Below are 27,741 nucleotides of genomic sequence, written 5' to 3'. Positions count from 1 at the left end.
GTCTGCTCGCAGGGCACCGGGCGGGCCGTCGTGCTGGCCTCCGGGAGTGGCCCCGCTGTGGGACCAGGCACGGTGACGGTCGGTGGTCCGACTGGGAATTGTGTGGGACAGTACTTATGTGGGTTTTTTCCTCCAAGCCTGTGTCTTTGGAATATTTAAGTCCTTTCTCTCTTTTTTCCTCCTAGAGAACCCATCTTTTAAACAACACTCGACTTTGCAAACCTGAGGAGCTTCGGCCCTCGCAGGTGTCCGCGCCGCCCCCCTACTGCCGCCAGTCCGTGCTACGCCGGTAACCCGACCAGGAGCCTGAAGAATTAAAATGCCGACAACCAAACCTTACCTAACAGCCCTGGTCTATCCTGTTCCCCCGCATTTTAATACATTATTTTGTTTTATAACCACTTCTAAACATTCTTGATTCTTTTTTTTAACTAGGGAGTTTTGTTTTTGTTTCCCGTTTACTTTGTGTACAACTACCTGCTTTTTGTCACTCATTTTGATCGATGACGGTGAACAAAGCCAGCCCGGCTGGTGAGGTGCTGTTCACCTGAACAGGTGCTCTGACTAATCCCGATGCTGGCTTTCCCACCTTCGGACGCTTCCCCTCGACTTCGCACGGTAAACAGCGGAGTCTTCGGAGCGCAGCGGCCACGCCGCCGAGGAAACGTCGCTGCCGCTCAGGAGCGGTCCGTGCATCCGGAAGGTCCTCTAGCGTCTGAGGCTCTCGGGCGCCTCCACTGCGGAGCCGTGGCACCTGCGGCGAGGGCCGAGCCCTGCGGGAGGAGGCGCCACGTCGTGCTTGCGGCCAGGCACGAGGTTTCCGGGCGTCCGGCGCCGGGCGCTTGGTGCGGGCCGCGTGCGCGGTGCGGCGGCCCCGTAAGAGCAGGCGCGGGGCCCGGGCGGGGCGGGCCGTGGCGGACGGAGGGCTGCGGAGGCCGAGCGGGGGCGGCGGCCATGGGGGCGGCGCGCTCTCCTTCGCTCCCACCGCCGTGCGGGCCGTGCGGGCCGGTGCCCGCCTCGCGTCCTGGCAGCCTCCCCTGTACTCCGAGCGCCCCGCTGTGATGCGGCCGTGAAATAAAGGCTCTGTGTTCCCGCAGCCTGTCGCTTCTCCTCTGTGGGCGCTCCCGGGGCCCGGCGGGGGGCGGGGCCGTGGCGGGAGGGGCCGGGGGCGGGGCCGTCCTCAGCCTGCGGCCGCCGCCGCCCCCACAGGTTGCCCACGGGCTGGCGGCTTCAGCCCAGTCGCTGCCGGGGCGTCCCCTCGGGCCGCCCCCGACGACGCCCTGTCAGCGCGGGGCCTCCGCCGCGTCCCGGAGGCCCTGTGACCCCGGGAGCGGCCCTCAGGCCCGGGCGGCGGCTCTGCTGTTCCTGAGGAGGCACCGGCCGGAGGGCGGCTGCGCCCCTAACGGCCTCCCGGGCCCGGGGCACAGGGCACGTGGTTCCGCCGCCCTCCCGAGCGCGCGCGGCCGGCAGCTCGACCCAGGCGCGGGCGGAAGCGGCAAGTCCTCGCGGCCCGGCCCGCACCTCACGGCGGCCGGAAGCAGCCGCGAGAACACGGACTGCGCAGGCGCGCGGAGGCGGAGGGGGCGGAGCCGGTGGCCTCATGGCCCCGCGCATGCGCGGTTGCCCTCGGAGCGCGCCCGCCGGTCACGGGACCGGCTCCACCTGGCGGCCGACTGTGCCCCGCCCACGGCGCCCCCTCCTCCACGGCCCCTCCCCTCTGTCCCCCTCCGCCCTCTGCTCACCCCCCACGGGCCCCCGGCCACTCCCCATCTCCCCCTCCGCCCCCCTCCCCCACGGACCCTCCCCTCCGTCTCCCTCCCCCACCGCCCCCACGGGCCCCTTCTGCCACCGCCCCCTCCCCCACGGCCCACCCTCTGCCCCTGCCCCCTCCCCCGCGGGACTCCAGCCCTTCCCCATCTCCCCCCTCCCCCACGGCCCCTCCCCTCTGTCCCCCTCCCCAGGGCCCCCCCGCGCAGGCGCAGATGCTGGGCGTCCGGCGGCCCCGCGTGGACGTCGCGGCTGAGCCCCCATCAGGTTCCCAGAAAGCTCATCATCCGGATGGAAGGGAAGAGCCTCTGCCCTTAGTGACCGGGGTTTGGGGACGTGGGTTTGAATGATCGAAACAACAGCGGAAAGAATTCTTGAATTCCTAATCTGCCTGGTGCCGATTATAAATAAAACGTTTCGAATGTGTGTTTTGTGTTTGTCACTCACGCGCTGCGTAGGTTCTGATGAACCCACGGGTCCCTTCTGATGGGCGGGCGGGCGGGGGGGGGGGGGGGAAGCAAGAGCCTCGCAGTGATCCAGACCTCCTGCTGCTAAGCAACTCAGAAAGTTAATTTCCAGAACGTGTTTTTATTTTTATTATTATTTAAAGATTGTATTTATTTACTCATGAGAGACACAGAGGCAGAGACACAGGCAAAGGCAGGAGCTGCTCCCTGCGGGGAGCCCGACGTGGGACTCGATCTCGGGACCCGGGGTCACGCCCTGGGCCCAAGGCGGCGCTAACCGCTGAGCCCGCCGGGCGCCCAGGTTCAATGGTCGAGAACTCGAATGACAGCAGACACCGTGTTGCGCGAGAACCTAAGACTCCAGAGTAAAGCTGTTCTTGGTGTCGGACCGTGTGCATTTGTCCTTCATTCTTTAGTTGCTACTGAATTCTATAAAACGCTCGCGGCTGTTAACTGGTCAGGTTAAATCCAGGTGAGTCCGCCTGTTCGGGGCGCAGCAGGACACCCAGGGGTCGCGTCCTGCCCGCGCATCTCTCGTTTCTCGGGGCCGGGGTCCCAGCGCGGCTGCCGACCGACGTGCCAGGTCAGCACGGACAGCTTTACGTCACTCGTAACAACAGTTACTGTTCGGTGAATTTTCACGGAAAAAAAAGGCAACCTAAGGAGCGCGATTTTACCCAAGGTCTCGTGTTGGGGAAAGAGTTGGGACAGGAGTTCTTGCAAAGTAGGGGTAGGAGCCACCCTGAGAGCCTCTGGGCCCGGGAGAGGCCTGGGAGCCCCGGGGCGGAAGGGGTCCCTAAGGGGACGCAGGGACGGGGGTACAGCCAGCACGCCCCGAGCTGCCCCTGAGCTGCCCCTGAGCTGCCCCTGAGCTTCCCCGAGCTCCCCCTAGCTGCCCCTGAGCTCCCGGAGCTCCCCGAGCTGTCCTGAGCTCCCCCAGCTACCCTAGCTACCCCCGAGCTCCCTTGAGCTGCCCCGAGCTGCTCTCGAGCTCCCCGAACTGCCCCCCCCCGAGCTCCCTTGAGCTGCCTCCAGCTGCCCCCCAGCTGCCCCGAGCTCCCCCGAGCTGCCCTTAGCCGCCCCCAGCCGCTCCCAGCTCCCCCCAGCTGCCCCCATCCGCCCCCAGCTCCCCCGAGCTGCCCCAAGCTCCCCCGAGCTGCCCGCAGCCGCCCTCAGCCGCTCCCAGCTCCCCCGAGCTCCCCCCAGCCGCCCCCAGCTGCCGCGAGCTGCGGTGACCCTGTGCAGGTGCGGCTGCGGGTGGCGCTCCCTCGCGGGCCGGGGACAGAGCGTAGCGCCTTCAGCACCGGGGAGCGGGGCTTGGTCCCCCGGGAGGCCCCTCCGCTCACAGCACCGCCTGCGCCCGAGTCCCTGGAGGTGCCGGTGGGCGCGACACCACCCCGGGCGCTGCCTCCAGTGCGTGGCCGGGTCCCCGCAGCCGCGTCGTGCATCCGCCCCTGGCGGCCCAGCCTCGGCCCGCACTGTCCGTGGGTGTCGAGGGGCAAGGAGCCCCCCAGGGCCGGTGGGGCGCCGCCCCCCCCCCCGTGGCGCCAGCAGAGGCCTGGAAGCCCTGCGGGGAGGCCCCTCGTGATCAGATGTAGAGAGACCTGGAGGGACTGTCTCCAAGGGGTCGGGTCTCACGCGACGCACCCAGTGCACCCGGAGGCTCAGCATCAGCGCCCGGTGCCGAGAAGCGCCAGGAGCGGGGGTGGGGGGGGGGCGGGTCCAGGGCCGCGCTCTGGCTCTGATCCTTGCCGTGCTGCGTCTCTAACCCGCGTCCCCTGTTCACTCGGTGCCGCTAACAGCTCGGGACGTTCCCAAGTGAAGCCGGGGACACAGCCAGACCTGCTGTGGTCCTGGAGGGGGTACGGAGCACCTGCTGGGGTCCTGGGGGGCACGGGGAGCACCTGCTGTGGTCCCGGAGCGGGGCAGCCCCTACTCCCTCACCCCTGCTCGGAGCTCAGTGCTGGCGACCGGTCATCCTCGAGCCCTTGGGCGCCCTCCCACGGGGAAGAGAGCTCGTGCCGAAGCGTGGGCGTTCTTCCACGTTTGGAAATAGCCGCTGACCGGTCGGTCTGCGCGGCCAAGGCGAGCATCGTCCTGGAGCCGCTGTCCCCGGACCCCATGGCCACGCACCCACACCGTGACCCGCACCTTGGGACCCGCACGCTCGTCTTGCGCTGTCACCAGAGTGCTGATGGGTGAGGGCAGCAGGGAGGGGACCCCGAGACCGAAGGATGCCCTCTGAGCGGGCGCGGGGACCTGGGGCCTCGTCACTCTGGCATTAGCGCCACCTGTGCTCTCTCGGGGCCACAGGAGGGGATCCTCAGCGATGTCACTTAAAAACCGCGTCCCCCAGACGACACTAGGCCCTGCAGAAGTCACAGCGCGCGGGGCGTCCAGTCCGCGGGGCTCGGCCAGGAAAGCCTGACTCCCAGCGCCGCCATGAGCACCTGCGCCGGGATGAGCATCTGCACCGAGGTGAGCACCTGTGCTGCAAGGAGCATCTACGCTGAGACGAGCACCTGTGCTGCGATGAGCACCTGCGCTGGGATGAGGACCTGCACCGAGGTGAGCACCTGCGCTGCAAGGAGCATCTACGCTGAGACGAGCACCTGTGCTGCGATGAGCACCTGCACCAAGGTGAGAACCTGCCCCGGGACCAGCGCCTGCACCAGGATGAGCACCTGCACTGCGATGAGCACCTGCGCCCGGGCTCCCAGCCGCTGGGGGCGGCCACTTGGCACAGCGGTTCCGAGGCAGCCGCCTGGGCTTCTGTCGCGCTGTCGCCGCTGCTGGTCACCTTATTTCATAGTCGTCGCTGTCTGGCGGTAGAAGCGCACCGCCCCGACGAGGTCAGCCCCCCGGGCGCTGTCTGGGCGCCCCCCGGTACCGGGACCTGCGTCTCCGCTGGCGGCGCGCCCACAGCCACTGCTCCTCTTCCACTGGAAGGACAATCGGCCATTAGCGCGGGGTCCCCCCACCTCCCCAGCTGCAGGGTCCCCCACCTCCCCGCTGCGGGGTCCCCCCCGACCCCCCACCGCCCCCCACGGGAATGTGAATGAATGCTCCCGACGGTGGCGGACACGTCATCCTGACAGGTGCGAGCTCAGTGAGTTCTGATCCCACGATCAGCGTCCCTAAGGCCCCACTGGGTTGGCATCGATAAAGCAGGTCGTAGGCCAAGGCAGGGGTGTGAAGGGGGACACAGGCCCCCCAAACCTGTGTGGGGCCATCGGCTGGCGCTGCCCTCCCCCTGCTGCCTCTCGTCCTTCACTGAACTGACGGTTGCGACCTTCATCGCCTGCGCACCTGCCCGACCCCGCGAGCTCCCGGTGGCCCCGGGCCAGGGACAGTGGCGCCTTCCCATGCAGCTCCCTTCGGTGGCCCGGCCCGAGCCCCTTACTCCGGCTGTCACCACCCCCCGCGACCTGCGGCCTCCCGCTTGCCTCTGCAGCTCCAGTGTCACCCCCCTGGCGGCCATGCAATGTCCCCTGAGGTCCCCGCGGGTCCCCCGGGTCTTCCCTGAATGGCAGCAAATACCCCCGCCTTCTCGCCCGCCTGGCCCCGGGCCTGCTTCTCCTCCTCAGAATCTTCTTTCCAGAACCGCAGTTACTGGGTCATCCAGATCCGAGACCAGGAGCCTGTAGCGGGGGCTGCGTGTTCATGGGTCTTTGGCTCGATTGGGCCCACGCGGCATGTCCCCCGCTGGGCACCGCGCCTGCCCTGGAGGAGTCACCCGGGCCCTGGGTGTGACGGGCGTGGGTTCCCCGAGCCTCGGAAGCTGCAGCAGGGGACGTGGGGAGGACGGGGCAGGGCCCACACCGGGAATCGCTGTGCACACCTCACGCGCCTCATTCTCGCAGTGGTGTCCTGTGGCTGTTGCCCTCGCTTGTCTTACTCAGGGCCGCACATGCTGAGGCAGGTGACACCAGTTCTCTGCACTCTGGAAGCTTCAGGCTGTGCCCAGCCTGCAGGTGCCGCGCCCACCTGGCCACACTGGGCCCCGCTGCCCACCCCCTTCCTGGGACCACTGCTGGCACCAAGGCGTCTCTCGAGGGGCCCCGCTAGGCCACAGTCTCATCCAGAGGGGATGGGTCCCTCTCCCCCGTAACCCCGAAGACTGACCACACGATCGGTGCTGTGACAGAGGAACCGGGACACACATCGCAGAACTGAGAATGGTCGACCTGGGCAGCGAGACTGACGGACAGGAGTCAGGGAGCGAGAACCAGCATGGAGAGCCCCAGGGGGAGCCCACCAAGCGCAGCGCCCCCCCCCCCGCCCCTTTTGGCTCCCCTGGCTCAGGGAGCACACCGGGAGGCCCCAGGCAGGTGACACCAGGTGGCCTTGAGAACACGGAGTTTGTCCTTGAGCCCCCTCCATAGGCGATGGATGTCTCCCTCTTGAGGCCCCAGGTGAAGGGATGTGGCCTCTGGGACTCAGGGCGAAGCCTTGGCGCTAAGGAGTCCCCGTCACTCGTAAGCTGTCCCGTGAGGAGAGCAAAGCCGCTCCGAGCTTTCATCAGCTCCTTGCCTTGCTTAAAGTTCTCCCCCGGCCCCCTCCGTGTCGGTGGGTGCACCCCTGCAGCAGGTGCCTGCGCACGTGCAGTCTGCATGGTAGCGGACAAGCCTAGCTCCGGCGCCCGCCCGCCCAGTTCCGTTCTGGTCTCTCCCACTCTCCAGGTGAGCGATTTGGGCAGCTTAGTTAATTCTTACAAGGGTGATTTTTAATCATAGCTACGCTTGTGCCAAAACACAGCTTCTAGGGGGTTGTAAGCTGCAGGAGTAGTGATCACGGTAGTTTTGTGGTAGGCGCTCTTGAGAACCTTGTGCGTAGCGCCTCACTCAACCGCCACACCAACCAGATGGCTATTTCCTGCTACGACCTGATTTTAGAGACGAAGAAACGACCTCAGGAGGTCGGGTGGCCGTGGCGACATCTGGAAGTCAAACCCCGTTTGGTTTGGTTCCACAGTCCGAGCTCTCCACTAACCCTTACGTCGTCTGGACTTGTTCTTTCCCCCTCTCGATCGCGGACCACTGGGACACACATATGAAGGTCAGTGAAAGCTGTCTGGGCGCCCGCGCATTTTCAGCGCTTGAGATGTTTGTTCTGGAACGTGAACGTCACTGAGGGCCAGACTGCAATCACTTACTGGGCCTTATTTTGGGTCTAACCCCATACGGAAACTTGCAGGCATTCAATAGACTTGTTTTTAAGAAAATAATGATTATTTGGGCACTGTTGGTTATTTAGAGAGCATTCTGTGCTTGGTCAGGGTGAAGGTATTTGGGGGGCAAGTATCGCACTGTAGGTAGAGGTTTAGGAATCACAGGACTTGGGGAGATCATCCAAGCCTCTGCTCCACAAGGTAGGAAATGTCCATGGCAGTGGGTGATGAAGGCTTCGCTGATGGGAGGTTCAGGCTTCCGAGCTGCCTCCAAAGCCACTCCTCAAGGCAAGGGACGGAGAGCGCATGACGCTAGAGAATTTCCTTTCTTCCTTTGTGAGAACGTTGGGGTCTACAAACTAATTAGCTCCGCGGGCACCATTACCTCCGAATGTGGGGATCAGTGGTGAGCGATCACAATACCGTCCATCACATCCTAAAATGCCTCTTCGGTGGATGGACTAGGACGTATGGGGCGGGCGAGCTGGTTTTCTGCTCCAGAATGTAGGACTCTGGGATTCTGTGAACACCCCGCTTAATCTCTCAATGTCCTTTTCTTTACAGGAACAAAATAGGAACAATTACATTTGCCGTGACCCTAGTTGGAAGATTCATGACGTGACACTTGACCATCTGCCTACGGTTTTTAAGTGGGAACAGCTAAATAAAGATACGAACTGGTGATATCTTATTTGGGGCCAAGTGCTCTCAATTCCCCTAAAAGTATAGAAATGATATAACTACTTACACTTAGGAAAACAGCTACAGAAAGAACAGCCTTTTTAAAATATTCTTAAAGATCTTTTTCTTTAAAGGAAAATTTGGAAAACAAAGGGAAGAGACCTACATAAAAATGAAAGTATGTTCAGGCTAAGGTTGCCTGCTAACCCTGGAAAACGTATAGGCAGGAGTTACCCATGAAAAGGATGCACAGTTCCCTTTGGGAGAAGAGGGAAAGATCAGCAGCCTGTGGTGTGAGTAGGAGGTTTTTGAGAGCCATGCAGGGCAGGCTTCCCGGGAGCTGCCCCTGGCCGGTGCCCACAGGGACCAGCACTCCAACCCCACTTGCCACAGCCGGCGCACCGGGGCCTAGTCCGAACTGAAGGGAAGCAGTGGGGAAACCCGCTTTGGCCATGGGGCTGGCAGGCGGTGCTCCCGTGGGCCAGGGGGCGGTCTTCCCGTGGGGGGCAGTTCTCCCATGGGGCCAGCGGGTGGTGCTCCCGTGGGGCAGTGGGCAGTGCTCCTGTGGGGGGGGACTCCTCCCGTGGGACCAGCGGGCAGTGCTCCTGTGGGCCAGTGGGTGATGCTCCCATGGGCCAAGGGGTGGTGCTCCTGTGGGGCCAGGGTCAGTGCTTCCATGGGTTGGCGGGCGGTGCTCCCATGGGGCCGGGGGTCGGTGTTCCTGTGGGGCCGGTGGGAGGTCCTCCTGTGGAGCCTGCAGGCAGTGCACCCATGGGGCCGGTGGGTGGTGCTCCCATGGGGCTGGCAGGCGGTCCTCCCGTGGGGGGGCAGTCCTCCCATGGGGCTGGTGGGCGGTGCTCCCGTGGGCCGGCAGCTGGGGCTCCCATGGCAGGTAGTGCTCCTGTGGACCAGCGGGTGGTGCTCCCCTGCTGTCCTGCAGGCGCCGACATGGGCCACCTGGTGCATGAAGCACCCAGGGTGGAGTGGCGCTGGCCCCTCCTCCTCCCCATGCCTCCCAGCTCCTCCCCCCTCCCCCCCAGCCTCCCACCTGGAGCCGCAGCCCTAGACCTCAGGAGATGCCAGGGAAGGGGAGCCCGGGAGGGCAGGTGGCCGGGGGGGTGGGTGTTGCTCGTTGCGGTGGGTACGCAGCTGCCTCTGCTGGGAGCGCGGGGCCCCAAGGCTGGGGGACGGGGAGGCCACTCCTGAGGCGCCGCCCAGACCCATGACCGAGATCACAGCCAGAAGCAGAGATGGGCCGCGTCTCTAAGGGCTTCTCACGGTTTTGCCAGGTGCCTTTTGGGGTTTTGCAGACCTGGGGTGGTTCTCTGGGTTCTGAAAGGCCCTGGTGGGACCCTGTCCCCGGGCCTGGCCCCTCCCTGGCGCGTGGCAGGCCCTAGATACGTGGGAGCCCCTCCGGGCCCGTGCACGTGCAGGGGGAGCCTCGGCGGCGGGGACCCCAGGTGTTGGCCTGTGGTGCGGGCGGCCTCCTGCCTCCCCCCACATTAGGCGCTGCCTCGGGGCTCTCTCCGGAGCACGTGCCGGGCAGGGACATGGCCAAGACGGAAGCACCCTGCTGCCTCGACCCGTCCACACCGGGCCTGCCCCAGGCCTGGCACTGCGCCCCCGCTGCCCGCACAGGGTGTCCCCTCCCCGCCCTGGGGTGCGGGCGCAGCGCCGGGTGGGCTGCCGTCCCCGGGCTCCCAAGGGGACGTGACCGTCGGCCTGGGCCTTGGCCGTGTGTGGCGCGTCCACATCCCCCAGCTGAGCAGGGCCGCATTGCCTGAGCGGCGGGAAGCCCGGAGGCCTCCTTGTCCGTCTCTGCAGATCACAGGAGTTTGCCCAGATGGCGCCCAGGGCTACGGAAGGCTGTAAAGTCAGATCCTTCTTGAAGCGTCTGGCCCGGCACCGGGTGTCCGGCTGAGTGGCCTGGCCTCGAAGGGCTGATGGCGGAGGCGGAGGGCACGTTGGGGCCGTCGGCTCCCTCGGCCCGTTGCTTCCCTTGCTTCCCGCTTTCTGCATCTTTGAGATACTCAAGTTACCCAGAAAGGTGGCCGGAAGCGAAACCTGGGTTGGACGGCTGGCTCCGGTCTGTGACCGCGATGTAGGACGGTGCTGCTGCTCCGTGGGGTGCTCGATGCCGGGCCCGGCAGCACTGCCTGGGCCGGGGGCTGCCATCCTGCCCCAGCATTCCGGGGAGCCCCCAGGCTCTCCTCCCGTTTCAAGTTTCTCTTCCAGGGCTTGGGGCCGTTAAGGGCCAGGAGGCTGAGCAGTGGAGGCCAAGCCGACCTAGCAGGGAGGAGGGCTGGGCCCGCTGCCAGACAGCGACACGGACAGCTGGCTCCTCCGGGACGGCGCTCGCAGAGAGGAGGCACAGGACGGAAAGCCAGGGAGAGTCGGTAAGTTGGGATGGAACCCCGCTACCCGGCGGCATGCTCCCCGTCCTCCAGGGCCTCCTTGTGTTCCCCGTCTCCTCCCACAAGTGTCCCCGGGCTCCTGGGGGGGGTCAGTCGGTTAAGCATCTAACTCCTGATCTTGGCTCAGGTCATGACCCCAGGGTGTGAGATCGAGCCCTGCACCAGGGTCTACACTGGGCGCACAGCCTGCTTGAGATTCTCCTCCTCTCTCTCCCTTGGCCCTTCCCCTCTATTAAAAAAAAGAAAATACCCCAGCTGTCCTTCTATTTGATCGTAGGTCGTATGTGATGGCCTTCACTGAGGGTCGGGAGCCCCCGTGGGGAGCGGGGCCCCTGTAGAGACATCACGTGCACCTGGCACACGTCCACGGGAGAGGAAGGACCTTCACGCCTGCCTCGCTGCTCCTTTCCTGGGCGCCGTGCATGGCAGCAGCACCAGCCTCAGGAGCCCTGCCGGGGACCCTTCAGCTCGCCGATCTGGTGCCTGCCACGCACCCAAGTGACGCTCAGCCCGGCGTCACACTTCAGTTGCTCACTTACAGCAGAACTCAGCGGCGGCCTGACTGGCTCAGAGCTCCTGGTGCTTCGCTTTGGTTTGGTTTGGTTTGGTTTTTCCTTCAGACTAAAGACTCACGGAGAGTTAACGCCAAGCCCTCAGCCCAACATTCGCCAAGCGCCCTGATCGCACAGCGTTTGGCACCTTCATGAGAACAGGTGCGCGTGTGCACACGTTGCCTGCACGCCTGTGTCTGTGCCTGTGTCACGGCCCCGAGCCCCTTTCTGACGGCCGTGGGGTGTGCTGCCCTGGGGCGGAGGCCCGCGTCACAGGCCTGGGTGCTGCTCCACAGGTGGGCCTGGGGGCGGGGCGGGGGCGGGGTCTCGGTCAGGGTGGGGGCCAGGCTGGGGCTGGGGGTGGGGGTTGGAGCCAGGGTCCGGTCGGGGCTGGGGTCGGGTTGGGCTGGGGCCAGGGGTTAGGCTGTGGTCAGGGTCTAGGTCGGGGAGGGGCCAGGCTGGGGCTGGGTGTGGGGGCTAGGGTCAGGGTTGGGGTCAGGGTCAGAGCCACGCTTTGGGTTGGGGCTGGGGTTGGGCCAGGGGTTGGGGGCAGGCTGGAGTCAGGGTCTAGGTCGGGCCAGGGTCAGGGGTTGGGTCAAGGTCAGGGTCTAGGTTGGGGTGGGGGCCAGGCCAGGGCTGGGGCTGGGGTCAGAGTCGGCGCTAGAGTCTAGGTCGGGTCTAGGCTGGGGCTGGGTACAGGGGTCTAGGTCGGGGCCAGGGTTGGGGCTGGGGTCGGGCTGGGGGCCAGGACCAGGGGTTGGGCTGGGGTCAGGGTCTAGGTCGGGCTGAGGGCCAGGCCGGGGCCGGGTGTGGGGGCCAGGTGTGGGGGCCAGGGTTGGGGTCGGGTTCAGGGTCGGTGCCACGTTCTAGGTCAGGCCGGGGTTGGGCCAGGGGCCGGGGTCAGAGGTTGGGGGCAGGCTGGAGTCAGGGTCTAGGTCGGGGCCAGGGTCAGGGGTTGGGTCAGGGTCTAGGTCGGGGTGGGGCCCAGGCCAGGGCTGGGGTTGGGGTCAGGACTGGGATCAGGGTCGGCGCTGGGGTCTAGGTTGGGGCTGGGGTCGGGCCAGGTGTGGGGGTCTAGGTAGGGGCCGGGGTTAGAGGTTGGGCCAGGGTCAGGGTCTAGGTTGGTGTGAGGGCCAGGCCAGGGCCAGGGCTGGGGTCAGGACTGGGGTCAGGGTCGGCGCTGGGGTCTAGGTCGGGCAGGGGCCGGGCCGGGGCCGCAGTAAGGGGTCCTCCGCCACTCGCTCAGGCCCAGCCCGAGGGACCCTCGGCGGCATGGGGCAGGCTGTGCAGAAAAGCGGGGAGGCCCCGGCAGCCGAGAGTGCAGGGCAGGGTGTCACGCGGGGCGGGGGCGGCCGCGGCCTCCCACTCACCGTGCACAAGCTGGGCCCTGAAGCAGAGGATGAGCAGGAGCAGCAGCAGGACAACGGGCAGGAAGACGGCGGCGAGCAGGAGGCTGCCGGGGAGCTCGGCCAGGAAGGCCGCCGGCACCGAGCGCATCGTGTCCCCGCTGGGACTGGCTGTGGCCTCCGCTCGGCACAGCTCCGTGGAATCTGGTGGACTTTGCTCTGAGTCAACAGCCCTGTGGGTTCTGAGCAGACTGCTGGCAAGTTACTCTGTAACTCGGCCCACAGTGTAGGGGAATTGGAAGGCGCCCCTTCCAGACCATTCGGGACGAGCCCACTGGCGGGGGCCTAGATTTCGTGGTGTCCAGTTTGTCTGGAACGAGAAGTACCTGACTCGAAGCAAACCCCGCTGGCATATGTGTTCTACTCATATATTCCCAGACGTCGGCCGAATTTCTATATTTTCTAAATTTCAGAGTTGAGATTACATGTAGCCATGTTCCTGTAGCTGTGAACCCGTGATCTGGAGAACGTGAATTTTCCTTCCCATGCAGGTGTGTAGCTAATACTGAGCCTGGGCCTGGTCCCCCTGGGTTGGGGAGCAGCAAGCGTGTGGGCTTCCTGGGGCCTGGGCCCGGCGCCTCGGTGAACAGCTTCGTCCCGGCACAGAGACGACTCGATGGCAGCAGGAGCCCTTGGGGCGGCCCCGGCGTCACCTGCCCCACCCCGCCCGCTCTCCTCCCCCGAACCCTTGGTGCCCTGTGGCCATTTCTCTGGGTGCTTCCCACGGGGCGGCCGTGCGGCCTCTTTCGGCTTGACAGGTGCTCACTGTGACCCCTACGCCCCGAGCCGGGGACCCGGGACGTGCAGACTGTGTGTTGCTCCATTCAGCGCCCTGGCCCCGGCGAGCGCCAAGCAAGGTGAGGTGACGGTGGCATCAGTGGGAGCCCTGGGGAGACACTGATCCGGGAGGGACCCAGGTCACGGTCATTAATAGGACGATGTCTGCCCCGAGCGCGGCTGGGAGCGGGGGCCTGCCCCCTAGACACGGGACACAGGGCAGGCCGGGAGCGGGGGCCGCAGGACGCTGGATGGGGCCGCGGGATGCCCTCTGACCCGGGAGGTTGGCTCAGCCCTGGAGACAAGGGGCCGCGGACAGGGCCCGGGGCCTCGGCGGCCAGGTTCTAGGGTGGACGTCCCGGAGCTGCCGCTGGTCCTGGCTCGGCCCTTGGTCCCACGCCTCCGGTGCTCCACAGAGCCCATTCCTTGCTTGGAGTGGCCACGGGAGGCAGCTCGGAACACGCCCCGTGGGGGCCCAGGGACCCCCGAGTCACCTCAGCACACGTGGGGAGGGACCAGCCTGGAGCCACGACCAGACCCAGCCCCGTTGTCACTGCTGACCTGCACGGTGCCGGGTGTTTGCCGAGCCCGGGGGAGGCCAGGCGGCGGGGGGCACAGGTGGCATGTCACGTGGGGGCAATGCACCCGGCAGCCTGGAAATCTGGGGCTCGGGGTGGAGGCCGAGGTGGCCGTGTAGACGGGGCATGCAGAGCCCAGATGGCGGGGCTGGGCCGTGGAGACGTTGCTCGGAAGGAAGGCCGGTGGTGAGGCTCGGGCCGGCTGCAGACCTGGGGCCTGGCCTGGCCGTGGGGCATGACAATGGGAGGGCGGCAGCTTGGGGGCCCCCAGGACGCCAGCGGCATCGGGGGCCAGGGGGCGCCCGGAAGGGGCCGAGAGGCGGGGACGCTGCCTCTGAGCTCACCCTGCCTGGGTCCTCGGCGCGGCCTGTGCCCGGGCTCCAAGGTTACTTTTCCCTTTACGGGGCTCTGGATGCGACGCCCGGAGGCCTCGGCTCAGGCCATGACCCGGGTCCTGGGATCGAGTCCCACCTCGGGCCCCCGCAGGGCCCCTGGTCCTGGGTCTCCGCCTCTCTCTGGGTCTCTCCTGAATAAATACATACCATCTTGGGAAAATAATGACACGCTTTCCGGGGACGTGGGTGTCGGAGTAAGGTGAGTGGCTTGGGGGCTTCGGCAGGTGAACCTGCGTGCCCCGGGGGCCTCAGCCAGTCCCTGACCCAGGCTCTCTCTCTGGTGTCACTTCGCATGTCCTCCAATTTCATACGCGTGGAGTCGTGCAGCCTGTCCCTTTTTTGACACAGGTCCTCTGGGCTCATCCACGCCGTCGTGTGGATCAGTGTCACGGCTTCCACGGCCAGGTAGCTGTCGGCCGAGCTCTGTCTGCTTCCGCGCGCCCAGCCCGGGCTCCCCTAGCTCTGGGTGGCGGCCAGGGCGCGTGGGAGGTGCAGGAGGCCATCCCCCACTCCTCCAGGCTGTGCCACTCGCTGTCCTAAGAAGTCTAGTTTCTTCCCCACAGGACTCGCAAGGACCCCGGTCCCCATTCTAGCTCTGTCTTTTCATCCCTTTACCAAGGTCTCTGAAAACAACGGTTTCGCGTCTTCATGACGTCGCCGGCCGGTTCTCTCCTGTGCCTTGCGCCATCCACGTCCCACCCCTGAAATCCTTGGCCAGCCCATGGTCGTACAGGTTTCCTCTTGGGTTTTCCTCTCGCAGTTACGTGGCTTTAGTTTCTATGTTCAGGATCATGATCTACTGAGTTAATATTTATATGTGATGAGAGATGCGGGGTCGAGCACCTTCCTTTTTTCAGTTATTCCAGGAGAATTTGTCGAATCACCCGTGCACCTTTGCACAAAACCAGAAGTCCAATGGGCGCCGCGCCCTGGACTCTGCCCCACTGATCCAGGGCTGCTCTGTTCCGATGACTGGAGCCTCGAAACGGGTCTTGAATTGGGTACTCTAAGCTCCCGACATTGTTCTTTTCCAGCGTCGTCTGGGCTAAGACGGGTCACCCTCATTTCCGTGTGAATTTTAGGATCACGATGCCAATGTTTCTAGAAAGACCCGTTGGGATTTTCCCTGAGACGGCGTTGCATCTGGAAAGGAGCAGACGAAAAAAATAAAAAATAAAAAAAGACGAAAAAAAGAAAAAAAAAAGGAAAGGAGCAGAAGGTCAATATGATGGGGAGAATTGAAATTTTAACAATATTGAGCCTTCTGACCCACGGATATCCCACGTGTCTCTATTTTCTCTGGATCTTCTTTAGCTTCTCACAACGATGTTTTGTAGTTTTCTGTGTCGTAGCCTTGGACATTTTCTGGTCAGATGTCCTCCTGTTTCATATTTTTGATGCTGTTGCAAAGGCGATTGCTTTTTAGATCTTGATTTGTGGCGACTGCTGGTCTTAAAGGTTTTCTTAAATCTTGAAAAAATGCCACAGCACCGCGAACTTCGAGAAGATTAAATATCAGAATCGATTAAAACATCCTTCAGAGCTCGGGACCTTTTATTTATAAGGGCTCTTCTCTCCATCCAGACTGGTTGCTTGGGGTTATATTTAGGAGGCATAGCAGCTATGGAGGGATGGCGCTGGTGGGGACGCTGGTAACCTATTTGATTTAGCAGAATTCAGGGTGGGATGTCATAGGCAGTGCAATTTCTTACTTACCATAATGGCAGCAAATTCTTTTCCTGGCTCTTTACCAGGTAGTGGGAAAAATCATTAATATTAGGGGAAAATATACATCCGTGAAAATTGAGGAACGTAACCCAGTGGAGATGGCATTGCCGGTTGATTTCCATAACAGTGAACGCTCCCACCGTTGACTTTACATGATTGGCTAAGAAACAAGTGATTGCAGATTTTGATATTTGGGAATAAAATGCCTTCGGGAGCTCCTCGTACCCCACCTGTTATCCCGGGAGTGGGGCTGCAGCCTTCCGTGGATAATTGTGACTGTTGCAGGTCGTACCAAACCCACCAGGCCTCTGATTCGGATTCTACACACGTCGGCCTGAGCCGTAAAGGGTGACTCATGCCAGTGACGCGTCAGGGGACAAGGGGTGTTCTGAAGTCCATCAGCGGGAGGTGCCCTTGGCTGTTACCTGGGAGCGTGGATCGTGTCCAGCTACAAAAACAATAGGAAAAATTAGTAGGGATCCCCGGGTGGCTCAGCGGTTTGGTGCCTGCCTTTGGCCCAGGGCGTGATCCTGGAGTCCCGGGATCGAGTCCCGCGTCGAGCTCCCGGCATGGAGCCTGCTTCTCCCTCCTCCTGTGTCTCTGCCTCTCTCTCTCTCTATGTCTATCATAAATAAATAAATCTTTAAAAAAAAAAGAAAAATTAAGTAGAAACAAAGGCAGTGAATTTCAAATAAGGGGCTTTGATAATAATAATAATAATAATAAGATGATCACAAAAAAAAAAAATAAGATGATCACAGAACAGACCGTGGGGAATCTACATTCTTTGTGGACTTTGAGAGGAGGTCGACCGGCTTTTGCATTTATTCCTGTTGACAGGCCACAAATATTTATTAAGGGCTTAACGTGTGCCCTAGAGGCACTGGCTTGGGGGCTATGAGCTCATCCCTGGATGAGACCACGTCCCTGTCGCTCAGAACCAGCGTTCCAGGGGAGCAAGCAGGCCGTGTGCGATGGGAGGTGCCCGTTACAGAACGCATGTCCTATTCCAGGCGGTTCTCTAAGCATCGCCTGTGCTGGGTCTCATTATGGTCTCACATCAATGCCTTTTGAAGTAAGGGCCACTTCTCTCGTCACCGTTCTACAGACAGAAAAGCGCCGGGAGTGTTCATGACCCACCGGGGCTCACACCCCTAGAAAGTGGCAGAGCTGGGACTTGAACCCAGAGCCCTAACGCCTGTCCCCTGTACTCCACCCTCCTGCTTCCCGGTCTCCTGCAGACAAGAGCTTGGAGGCTAGAAATCCAAGTTAAAGATGTTGGCAGAGTTGGCTTCTGTGAGACCCTGCTCCTCGGCCTCGGTGGCCTCCTCCCCGCCGTGCCCTCACCTGGCCTCTCTGGGGTCTCCCTCTTAGTGTCCCAGGTGTGTTGGGTTAGGATCCCACCGTTAGGACCTATTATACCTTAATTACTCCCCTAAAGGCCCTCATTACATTGGGCATTAGGGCTTCAGCATACGAATCCTGGGAGGGAACACGGTTAGGAAGCTTCTCTGAAGTGAGAGAAGGAGCCATGAGCATATTTCGAGGAGCACAGTTCTAGGCAGAGGGAATAGGAAGTCCTAAATCTCTGAAACGGAAATGTTTCCGGCATGATCAAAGGTATGTAATAAGACCTCTTGTGGCTGCAGCACGTTGAGAAAGAGGGCAAGTGATAGAAATTACACCTTTGGGAAATACTGATCAAGACCGTTGTCAACACAGACAAGAGGCCAAGAAAAGGTGCCTGTAGCCAAATCTCTGAAACTAACGCGTTAAACACTGCTTGGAAAATGGTTAAATATAGGGAATCTTGGGGTACATAGGTTTTTTTTATTGCAAACTGTTGTTTGTTTTAAGATTTCATTTATTTATTCATGAGAGACACAGAGAGAGAGAGGAGCAGAGACACAGGCAGAGGGAGAAGCAGGCTCCCTGTGGGGAGCCCGACATGGGACTCTATCCCGGGACCCCGGGGTCACGCCCTGGGCCGAAGGCAAGTGCTAAACCCCTGAGCCACCCGGGCGTCCCTGTAGTAAGCCTTGAAATCAGAAACTGCAAGTCATCCAACTTTCAATTCTTCAATTATTTTAAGTCCTTTTCTTTTCCAAGTAATTTTAAAATTGGATTTCAAAAAAAAACAAAAAACAAAAAAACAAAAACAAAGCTTCTTGGGATTTTTTTTTTTTTTTTTTTTTAGCTTTTTGGGATTTTGACTGGGATTGTTTTGAATCTCCAGCTCCATTTGGAGAGAATGAGAATCTTAATAGCATCGAGTCTTCCAGGTCATGGATATGGGCTGCGTTTCCATCCCCTTAGGCCTTTGTAATGTTCTCTCGGGAATCTTCTGTAGTTTTTAAAGGGCAGGTTTGCACATGTTTAATTTACTTCTCAGTATTTCATGTCTGGGTTGCTATTATAAATGGGATTTAAAACATTTTTATGTCCAATTGTTTGTTGCAAGTATATGGAAGTGCAATTATGCTTTGTATACTGATTCTGTATTTTGAGGACTTTCTGAGCCTGCTTATGAATTTTAAGGGCTAATTTTGGTAAATGCCTCAGAGTTTTTTATGTGTCAACGTGCATGTAAGGGTTTTACTTCTTTCTTTCCAACCTGCATGCTTATCATTTATTTTTCTTGTCTAATTGAACTAATGGAATACGTGAGAGTGGGCAGTGGTTCTTTTTTTTTTTTTTTTTTTTTTTTTTGTTGTTGTTGTTGTTGGAAGTTACTCCGCCTGGATCCTGGGGGTTTCAATCTTGTGTGCACAGATTCGTATTTGGCAAAGCCTCAAGGGGATCCCTGGGCAGATGTTTGGAATTCTTTTTCTGCTGAGCTTCCTCCTTTTGGGGACTTTGCCCTGCAGATTCTAGCTGCTTTGCCCCAATTTCCCGTCTCCGAATCCTAAACTCAGCAAGATTCTCAGTCTAGAGGTTGTCAGAAATCCTGCCTAATCTCCTTTCTCCTCACCCTGCTCTTAAGGACCGCAGTCCCCCCGGGCCTGAAAATAGCTTCTGTGTTTTATCCAGTTTTCCAGGTGTTCATAAGGGGAGGGTAATTCTGGACTTTGTGCTTTGTGCTTAGGATTAGATACTGTCCAGTGTCTCCTTATCTCCGGGTTAGTGATGACAGTGACGACGTGATGATGAAATCTGCCGTGGGACTCACGGGGCTCAACCCGTTTTGCTTTGCTGCGAAAGGGGAAGTTTGAACTACTAGTTTTCAACTTACCCATGGCGTATTTGAGAGCTCCTGAAACGGACCCAGAAGTAGGCTGCTTCTCCAGAAACTGGATTTAAGCGGCATCTAAATATTTTTAAAGCTCCCAGGTGACTACCCTGTGTTGCTGAGAATCACCCGCTCACTCTCAAAACTCTGCAGACCTCGCCAGTCCGTGCCCTATGGCACTGTGGTGTGGCCCAAGGGGCTTCTTACAAGCGCGGTGGGTCACAGGCCCCTTCATCCCTGGGGGCCGCCCGTCTAAGCCGGAGCCCTGGGCCCAGTGGAGGCAGCTTCCTCTGTTGACCCCCACGCCACACAGACGCCACCACATGTGGCCCGTGTGCAGGCCACATGCTTTGGAGGCCGACCCCCGATGGGATTCTCACCTACCCCCCCCCCCCCCGTCTGCTCAAGTGTCCCCAGACCCCTCCCCATCCCGGGTCACCCTCCCCCAGGCCATTCCCACTGCCGCACCCCTGCAGCTCTGTGACTCGCAGGCCTCTGTTTCTACTTGGGTTTTAACCCCTGGGCGGGAGGCGCTGCTTCTCGAATCATCCCTTCCTCTTACCAGGCAGAGTGTCCTGTGCCTCATGTTTATTATCTTGGGGGGACCATTCTGAAGTTCAATGTTGGAAAGCGTTCTGAGGCCCAAACTATTTTCTGTTCTCGAAAGTCTCTTCTGCTAAAGTAGTCTCGAGGGCCCCTGGGCGCCCGGTGGGCCCGGTGGGTCGAGCGCCGGGCTCTCGGGGCAGCTCAGCTCGTGAGCTCAGGGTCCCGAGGCGGAGCCCTCACCTGTGCCTTGGCGTGGTGCGGGGCCTTCCAGAGACCGTTCCCCTCCCGGCCCCTCCCCCCTGCATATCCTCTAAGATAAAGAAATCTTTTGAAAAAAAAGTACATTTTCAGAATTTCCACGAGTCAGTTAGGTGGGAGAGGAATTTTGTATCACGTTACCCCATATTTTGTATCACGTTAATTATACTGGGGCTTGAGCTCATTTCAGGTCTCTAGTCTTTTCTTCGCGCTTAATTTTGTCCTTTACGGAGAAGAATTTGGTAGCTATTTCTACCTTTAGGCATCTATACTTCAGAAGTGAAATTGATCTTGATGAATTTTGCTATTTATACCATTTCGGCTTTTAGAGCCGCAAATCTTTATTAGGTTAGATTCCTGTTTTCAAGTCAAGTAATAAATAAATGGGATGGAGAATGAGTCTGCACAGAGGCGGCGTAGAAGACAACGCGGGTGTTAATCGCTGTTACTGTTGGCAGCCTCTGTCTCCCGCGTCAGGACAAGCGCCACGTGTTGGCTCAGTTCTTCTTTGTGCGGGTGTAGACACGAGCCGAGTCGCTCTGGCCAATCCTGTGCCTTTGCCCAGGTCAGGAGGGCACTGCTTGGCCAGCAGGGCGAGTCCTCGCTGTGTCCCCACTGGCCTCTGCGCCATGGGCTGCAGGGGCCGCGTCATGGCCCCTGAACTGTAGGGCGAGTGTTTGTTCCTATGGGATTTGGCATATTTTCCAGAGGCAAAACCAGATTTTATAACCTCCACTGAGTCTGAGACACGTGGGTCTGAATCATGACATTCGCATTGGAGATGGAGACTGGGGAGGAGTCACTAGAGTCACCGACATCTCAGTTGCAGGATTGTTCCTTTGCGGGGACAAATAAAGCTCAAAGGACATCAAAGGTAGAAAGTAGGGGACATGAGGTTTCTGTGTGTGGCCCCCATGGCGACCCAGGAGCCAGGGCCCCGCAAACCTGTGGTGGTGTCTCCTGTTACTGGCACGTTTTTGTCGGCAAAGACACGGGGCAAACTCCACAAATGCCAAGTGTAGGGACAGCCCCCCCCCCACAACCTCTGAGCACGCGGGACGCAGAGGCCGTCAGCTGTGGGTGAGGAGGAGCCAAGGCCGACGGGGCCGAGGTCCCCATGCAGATGTGTCACTCTGAGATCTTGCATCCCTCCTGCCGCAGCGGTGCTCCTGGTGGGACCAGCGTCCCCCGAGCCCCACGGCCCTGGGGTCCCCCGCCTCGGCCCAAGCAGCAGGATGTGGCCCCAGCTGTGCTCCTGGTGGGACGAGCATCCCCCGAGCCCCACAGCCCTGCTTGCTCTGCGAACAACAAACTGCCTTTTCTGCGGCAACCATCTCCTGATCTGTCGGCCTTGCCTAAATAATGACACTCCTGCATTTGGAACAGGGTGACGCTGGCCTAGCTCGGCAGAGCATCCCCAAGGAAACCCAGGGTTCGTAGGGACCTGAGTGTCAGGTGCAGTAACACGCGATGGGGGTGCCAGAGAGGGCAGGACCTGGGCGGCGGGGCAGCCCATGTGAAGGCCTGAGTGTGGCGTGTGTGGGAACGGGGCCGCGCTGGGGGATGAAGGCAGGGCTGAGACAGGGGATGGCAGCACTGGGCGAGCTTCCCCAGGGCCCTGTCGGGCCTGCTCGGGAGCTGGCTCCTTCATATCTGTGAGGAGAGCAAGCTCGATTACGCTTGTGGAAGTGGGATCAACGGACGCTGAGGGTCAGACAGGACAGAGGGAGTAGAACCGGGAGTAGAACTTACATCTCCGTCCTCCCGCCTGTGTTGTCTGGCACCGCGAGTGTCATCTGGCTTCAGAAAAAGGCTCCGCCCGAAGACTAAGTACCCGTAGAGCTACTGCTCATCATCTGGGGGCCTCCTGATTGTTCCTCTACTCGCCTCCAGTTGAATTTGGAAATTCATGATGACCATTCACATAAGTCAAGTGAATTTCAAAGACTGATTAAAAAGTCTTTACACCTCGATAACCTTAGCTCTTCCATAAGATACTACAACCTTCCTTTCTTTTTCCCCCTTCTATTTCTCATTTTCCCCTTTCCTCCTGGTCCCTCACCCTGAAAATACTTATTTTATTCCCATAGTCATCTGCTTTAGAGAAAGTTCTCATTCCTTTGAGCTAAAAGCTATCTTTGCTTAGCGGTATATATTTGATGAGCTTAACACCTTCTTCAAAGCCGAAAACATGTCACAGCCAACAGCAAAGAGTTTTGATTGTCTTCGTGATAAATATTTAGGACTGTCTGCTCTGACACGTATAGCATCAGGGGCTATGACTAGAAAAACAAAGAATGATCAAAGGATAATGATCATGGTTTGCCAACAGGAGGGGAGAGTAAACAACACAATGATTTAGTTCTTCTCATTATCAGCTTGTCTTATTCAGAGCTTTCCTGGCTGAAGAAGGAAAAGGGCCTATCAGGTTCTTTGCTGTTGTGCAGATAAAATGACAAACTGGATTATTCACTCCAGTGCTGAAAATTCATTTTATTTCTCCTATTTGCTGAATTCCACACTAATGAGATTTGGCTGTGGTACGATGGTAACTGTAGTCATGTAGCCATGCAATGTCCAAAGCCACCCTCTTTTATAAAAAAAACCGAGCAATGTACTGTTTTTTAATATTTGATATATATTTTTTATGTTCACTTTTCTTTAACCTCCCCCCAGTTATGTTCCCTGTCTTCGCTAATAGTACGCCAAATCAGTAGGATTTTCCCCATAAGATTAAAAAAAAAAAAAGGAAGCATTAAATGCTGATATTACAAATGTGAGAAGACAAATGTTTTCCTTCCAAGAGATTAGAAAGAATTAATCACTTTCTGTTTTAGATTGAATCAGGTGAATGTAGCACAAGCCCCTATAGTATTTTCTGGTGTCTACAGAAATTCTGTTTAAGTGCAAAAGTTCACAATTCCTGCCATAGTGCCTGACAAGGGCCTGGATATTCGGGATTCCCTCCGCAAAAGTGTCTATGAGGCATCTCAGTCTTTTGCTAATTGCAGAATCATCAGATCTCTGGCTTGTTTGCCAATTTCTCTGTTTCGTTCCAACTTGCTCTCAGTCATCACTGTACACTCTCTCCTTGCAGACCGTAGCTGTGTGGATCCCTTACCTTTGTCGTGTGTGGCCTGCTGACTTTCTGCAGATGTGCAGAGTGAGGTTTGACTAATCAGAATTCTGTGCAATAATCATAAAATCATTAAAGGCCAAGACTGTGTTTTGAGAGTCTTCAGACCCACATACTCTGTCTATACACAGGTCATTAATGTGTAGTGAAGACGGGTGTCATGGTGGATAATCCTGGTAGATTAGGGGACCCTGTGCTGGACCTGTGGTCCTCCCTGATTTGAGTGTTAATCTTGGCGTTGTTGGACTCTTAAACTTGTAAAAGCCTATTCCAAAGTAATTATGTATTTGACCAAAAAAAAGTTTGTTAAATTATTTTTTTTTAAATTCCAGTATTGTTAGCACATGGTGTTCTATTCATTTCAAGTGTGCGATATAGTAATTCAGCAATTCTGTGTATTAGTGCTCGTCGTGAAAAGTGTGCTCTTAATCCCGGTCACCAGTCTCACCCTCCCCCAACCCACTTCCCCTTTCGTAACCATCACTTTGTTCTCTACAGTTAAGAGTCTGTTTCTTGGTTTTTCTCTTATTTTCCCTCCTTGCTTTTTTCTTAAATTCCACATATGAGTGAAATCACATGCTATTTGCCTTTCTCTGACTGGCTTATTTCACCCCTCCTTGTATTCTCCAGCCCCATGTTTTTGCAAATGGCAAGATTTCATTCTTTTTTATGGCTGAATAAAATATATATATATATATATATATATATTGTCTAAGATACTCTCTAGGACCTTTTGTTTAGAAGAGTCTGTATTGATGCGGATGGATGTGTTTTTTATTGTTCCTAGTTATAAGAGTAATAATTCAAATGAAAGCAAAGTACAACTGACCCTTCTCCACTTTCTCAGCCCAAAGACATTTCCACATTTTTATAGAGAAATTCTTTAAAAAATACAAAAGATGGTATATATAATTTTAATTGAGATACAATTGATATATAACATTATATTAGCTTCAGATGTACGACATAATGATATGATATTTGTATATATTGTGAAATGATCACCACAATAAGTCCAGTTAACATCTATCACCATACATGGTTACAATTTTTTTGAGTGTGATGAGAACTTCTAATATATATTCCATTAGCAAATTTATTTTTTAATTAAATATTTTCTTTATTAGATTTCATTTTCTAACTGTTTTAACTTAATAGAATTTTTTCCCTTAATTTCAGACTGTATCATGCCTTTTGGCTAAATGATGATTACCTTTCCAGCCTAATGGCCTTTCTCTGTCAATGGCAATTAAGTCCACAAAGACAATTTGCTAACTATTTGAGGTTCTTGTTTTCTCATTGCACATCAGAAATTTTGCTCAAGTTCACCAAATTTTGTTAGGAAAATTTCATTCAGTAAGACAGGATCCAAAATCCCTAAATTAAAATGCAAACATCTTAGGTATTTTATTATGTAATTACTCTAAGGCTTTATATATATTGAAAAGCTGAAAACCAGATCTTTTGGTCTGTTCTGTTTTATTTCTTAAAGTGTATTTTTTGGGCTCATGTCTCTTTTTGTTCTGATGTAAACCTCCACAATTTTTTTTTTTTTTTTTTTTTTTTTTAGTGTTTGGTACTATTGTGTGACTACATAATTTTTGTATGGGATTTTATTTCATTACTTTTTATGTTTTAAGTTTTTATTTAACTTCTGGGTAGTTAACATATAGAGTAATATTAGTCTAAGGAGTAGGATTTAGTGATTTATCAGTTATGTGTAACACCAGTGCTCATCATAAGTGCCCTCTGTAATACTCCTCCCCCCAGTCAGGTCCCCTCCAGCAACTCTCAATTTGTTCCCTGTAGTTAAGAGTCTCTTTCGTGGTTTCCCTCCCTCTCTCTCTGTTCCCCCTCCCCCTCTTCATCTGTTTTGTTTCTTAAATTCCACATAAGAGTGATATTGTATGGTATTTGTCTTTCTCTGACTGACTTATTTCACTTAGCTTTATACCCTCTAGTTCCATCCATGTCATTGCAAATGGTAAGATTTCATTCTTTCTGATAGCTGAGTAATATTCATACACACATACACACACACACACACACCACATCTTTATGCATCCATCATTTTTTTTTTTCATCCATCAGTTGCTGGACATTTAGGCTCTTTCCATAGTTTGGCTATTGTGGATAATGCTGTTATAAACATCGGGGTGCATGTACCCTTGCATCCTTTGGGTAAATCCCTAGTGGTACAATTGCTGGGCCATAAGGCAGTTCTATTTTTAACTTTCTGAGGACCCTCCGCACAGCTTTCCACAGTGGCTGCACCAGTTCACGTTCCCACCAACAGGACAAGAGGGTTCCCCTTTCTCCACATCTGCTCCAACACCTGTTGTTTCTTGTGTTGTTAATTTAGCCATTATGACAGGTATGAAGTGGGATCTCATTCTGGTTTTAATGGTATTTCCTTGATGAGTGATGTTAAGCATCTATTCATGTGTCTGTTGGCCATCTGGATGTCTCCTTTGGAAAAGTGTCTATTCACATCTTCTGCCCATTTCTTAACTGGATTATTTGATTTCTGGGTGTTGAGTTTGGTTAGTTCTTTATAGACCTTGGCCTTTATCAGATATGTCATTTACAACTATCTTCTCCCATTCTATAGGCTGCCTTTTAGTTCTGTTGATTATTTCCTTCACTGTATAGAAACTTTTTATCTCAATGAAGTCCCAATAGTTCATTTTTGCTTTTGTTTCCCTTGCCTCTAGAGATGGGCCTAGTAAGAAATTGCTACAGCTGAGGTCAAAGAGGTTGCTGCCTGTGTTCTCCTCCAGGATTTTGATGGTTTCCTATTCCACATTTAGGTCTTTCATCCATTTTGAATTTAGTTTTGTGTATGATGTAAGAAAATGGTCCATCTTCATTCTTCTGCATGTGGCTGCCCAGTTTTCCCAACACCATTTGTTGAAGAGACTCTTTTTTTTTTCCATTGCATATTCTTTCCTGCTTTGTTGAAGAGAAGTTGGCCATTGTTGGCGACTTTCATACATGCAGTGCAGTAGTAGTCATAGTCACCATGTTATACCTTACATCCCAAGATTTACTTACTTTATAACTGGAAGCAAAATGTTATCTTAAGGCCATTCAGCCTGCTTTGGAAATGCAGCCGAAGGCAGTGTAGCCGTGAAGGCGGCGTCATGGGAAGGCTACCTGGCTGGCCGTTCCAGGTGTGAGAGGCTGACTCGCTTAAGACCTATGGCTGTAAATCTTGCTCTGGCCCAGGAGTTTCTTGCTTACAGTTATGTCGTTTAGAGACTATAGATCTTTACTCTATTTGAGGTAGAAAATCACATGAAAGGTTTCTGTTTAAGGCGGGCACTTTGCATAGAAAGTTCCATCTTGTGGTACAATATTACTCTTCCTTTTGTTCCCCAGCTAATAGCTCTCCTTTGGGCGAGTAGGCCCATCCTGTCTCTCTCAGAACTATTGTCTGAAGAGCAACATCAAAGATTGACCGTCTTCTGGGTCATTTTGGTCTCTTGTCAGGTCGTGCTTTTGAATGATTTCTTCAAACAAGGAGAAATTCTCCTCTTAATGTTCCATTTCCATTTTTTCTCTTTGGCCTCTTCCAAGTGAAACGTTCTCTTGGCCGCATTTTCCTTTATACCCCTGACAGGATGAACAGCACTTGGGCATTTGACTTGGTGCTCAGACGTCTCCCCAGCCCCACTTCAATCCCAGGGCCGTTCATCGTTGCTCCCACTCCTTCCCAGAATGATAGTCGACTGGGTGACATTTTATTTTATTTTATTTTTAATTTTTTTCAACTTATTTATTTATGATAGTCACAGAGAGAGAGAGAGAGAGAGAGAGAGGCAGAGACACAGGCAGAGGGAGAAGCAGGCTCCATGCACCGGGACCCTGATGTGGGATTCAATCCCTGGTCTCCAGGATCGTGCCTTGGGCCAAAGGCAGGCGCCAAACCGCTGCACCACCCAGGGATCCCTGGGTGACATTTTAAAATTAGATCACTTTGATTTATGAATGGGCATTGTTCTTTCATCTTTAATAAATGCATTACTGCCATTTTCCTGCCACAGTTCTGGGAAGCCCTTCTATTCATTGGTGTGCAATTTTCCTAGATTGTGTGTGGATAACAGTGAGAGAAGGGGGGGATATATGTGGTTATTATGTGGGAATACAATGATAAGCTCTCGTAGGCAATAGCAAATATCTGTGATCATTAAGAGTCACATTGACGTTGTGCCGTGAAGTAACTGAGAGACTCTATGGAGATAAGAGCAAATCTGCATTAGGAGAGAGTGGATTTCCCCGCAGCTTGGGAGCCCCGCGGGCCCTGCTGGGTTGCATGTGTTACACTGTCCTACTCCATCTCCCTTTGCCTTTCACTCAGCCGCACTGGCCGCTGGGTGCCCCCTGGACACACCGGCCGGCGCGTTGGCTGGCCCTGCTGCTGGAATCCTCTCTGCTCACCGATTCACCTGCCTGACGCGGTCATTTCCTTCGGGTCTTTGCTCCCATGTCCGCTCAACAACCCTCTCCTGCCTACCCCAGACAGACGGCCCCATACAGACAGGCGGCCGGCCTGTCTCCTCCTCTCACTTCCAGTACTATCCACTCTGCTCTACTCTGTTCTTTTCTCCTAGCACTTATCTCTTGTGAAATATTAAA

At 56.3% G+C, this 27,741-nt stretch overlaps 2 protein-coding genes across 14 annotated transcripts in view; one reads left to right on the top strand and one right to left on the bottom strand.

The window, feature by feature from the left end:
- Positions 1–1,096, top strand: part of EPB41L2 (erythrocyte membrane protein band 4.1 like 2) — a 205,546-nt gene extending 204,450 nt beyond the window's left edge. For all 11 annotated transcript variants that reach the window (XM_055312067.1, XM_055312066.1, XM_055312065.1 and 8 more), the window contains one exon: positions 186–1,096. The gene's annotated coding sequence lies outside the window, so the exon portion shown is untranslated. The remainder of the gene's footprint in view (positions 1–185) is intronic.
- A 1,250-nt stretch (positions 1,097–2,346) lies between these two features.
- SMLR1 (small leucine rich protein 1) lies at positions 2,347–12,588 on the bottom strand. Of its 3 annotated transcripts, none has more exons than XM_055309576.1 (2): positions 12,421–12,588; positions 2,347–2,857 (listed from the first exon to the last, which is right to left on the bottom strand). In XM_055309576.1, exons 1-2 carry the CDS (start codon positions 12,545–12,547, stop codon positions 2,697–2,699), a joined length of 288 nt encoding a protein of 95 aa, XP_055165551.1. In that variant the 5' UTR covers positions 12,548–12,588; the 3' UTR covers positions 2,347–2,696. The 3 variants fall into 3 exon arrangements, 2 of the variants coding, with proteins under 2 accessions (XP_055165551.1, XP_055165550.1); XR_008662445.1 differs by lacking the exon at positions 2,347–2,857 and adding an exon at positions 3,406–5,176; XM_055309575.1 differs by lacking the exon at positions 2,347–2,857 and adding an exon at positions 5,299–11,352.
- Between the last annotated feature and the right edge of the window lie 15,153 nt (positions 12,589–27,741).

This window comes from Nyctereutes procyonoides, unplaced genomic scaffold (assembly GCF_905146905.1).
Source record: "Nyctereutes procyonoides isolate TBG_1078 unplaced genomic scaffold, NYPRO_anot_genome, whole genome shotgun sequence".
Lineage (NCBI taxonomy): Eukaryota > Metazoa > Chordata > Mammalia > Carnivora > Canidae > Nyctereutes > Nyctereutes procyonoides.
Note: the sequence above shows the minus strand (reverse complement) of the source record. Positions and strands in the feature narration are given on the sequence as shown.

What these genes read in the sequence shown, in the direction of transcription:
- SMLR1 (XM_055309575.1), bottom strand. Translation starts at nt 10,260, where the DNA reads ATGGCAGCCCCCGGCCCAGGCAGTGCTGCCGGGCCCGGCATCGAGCAC.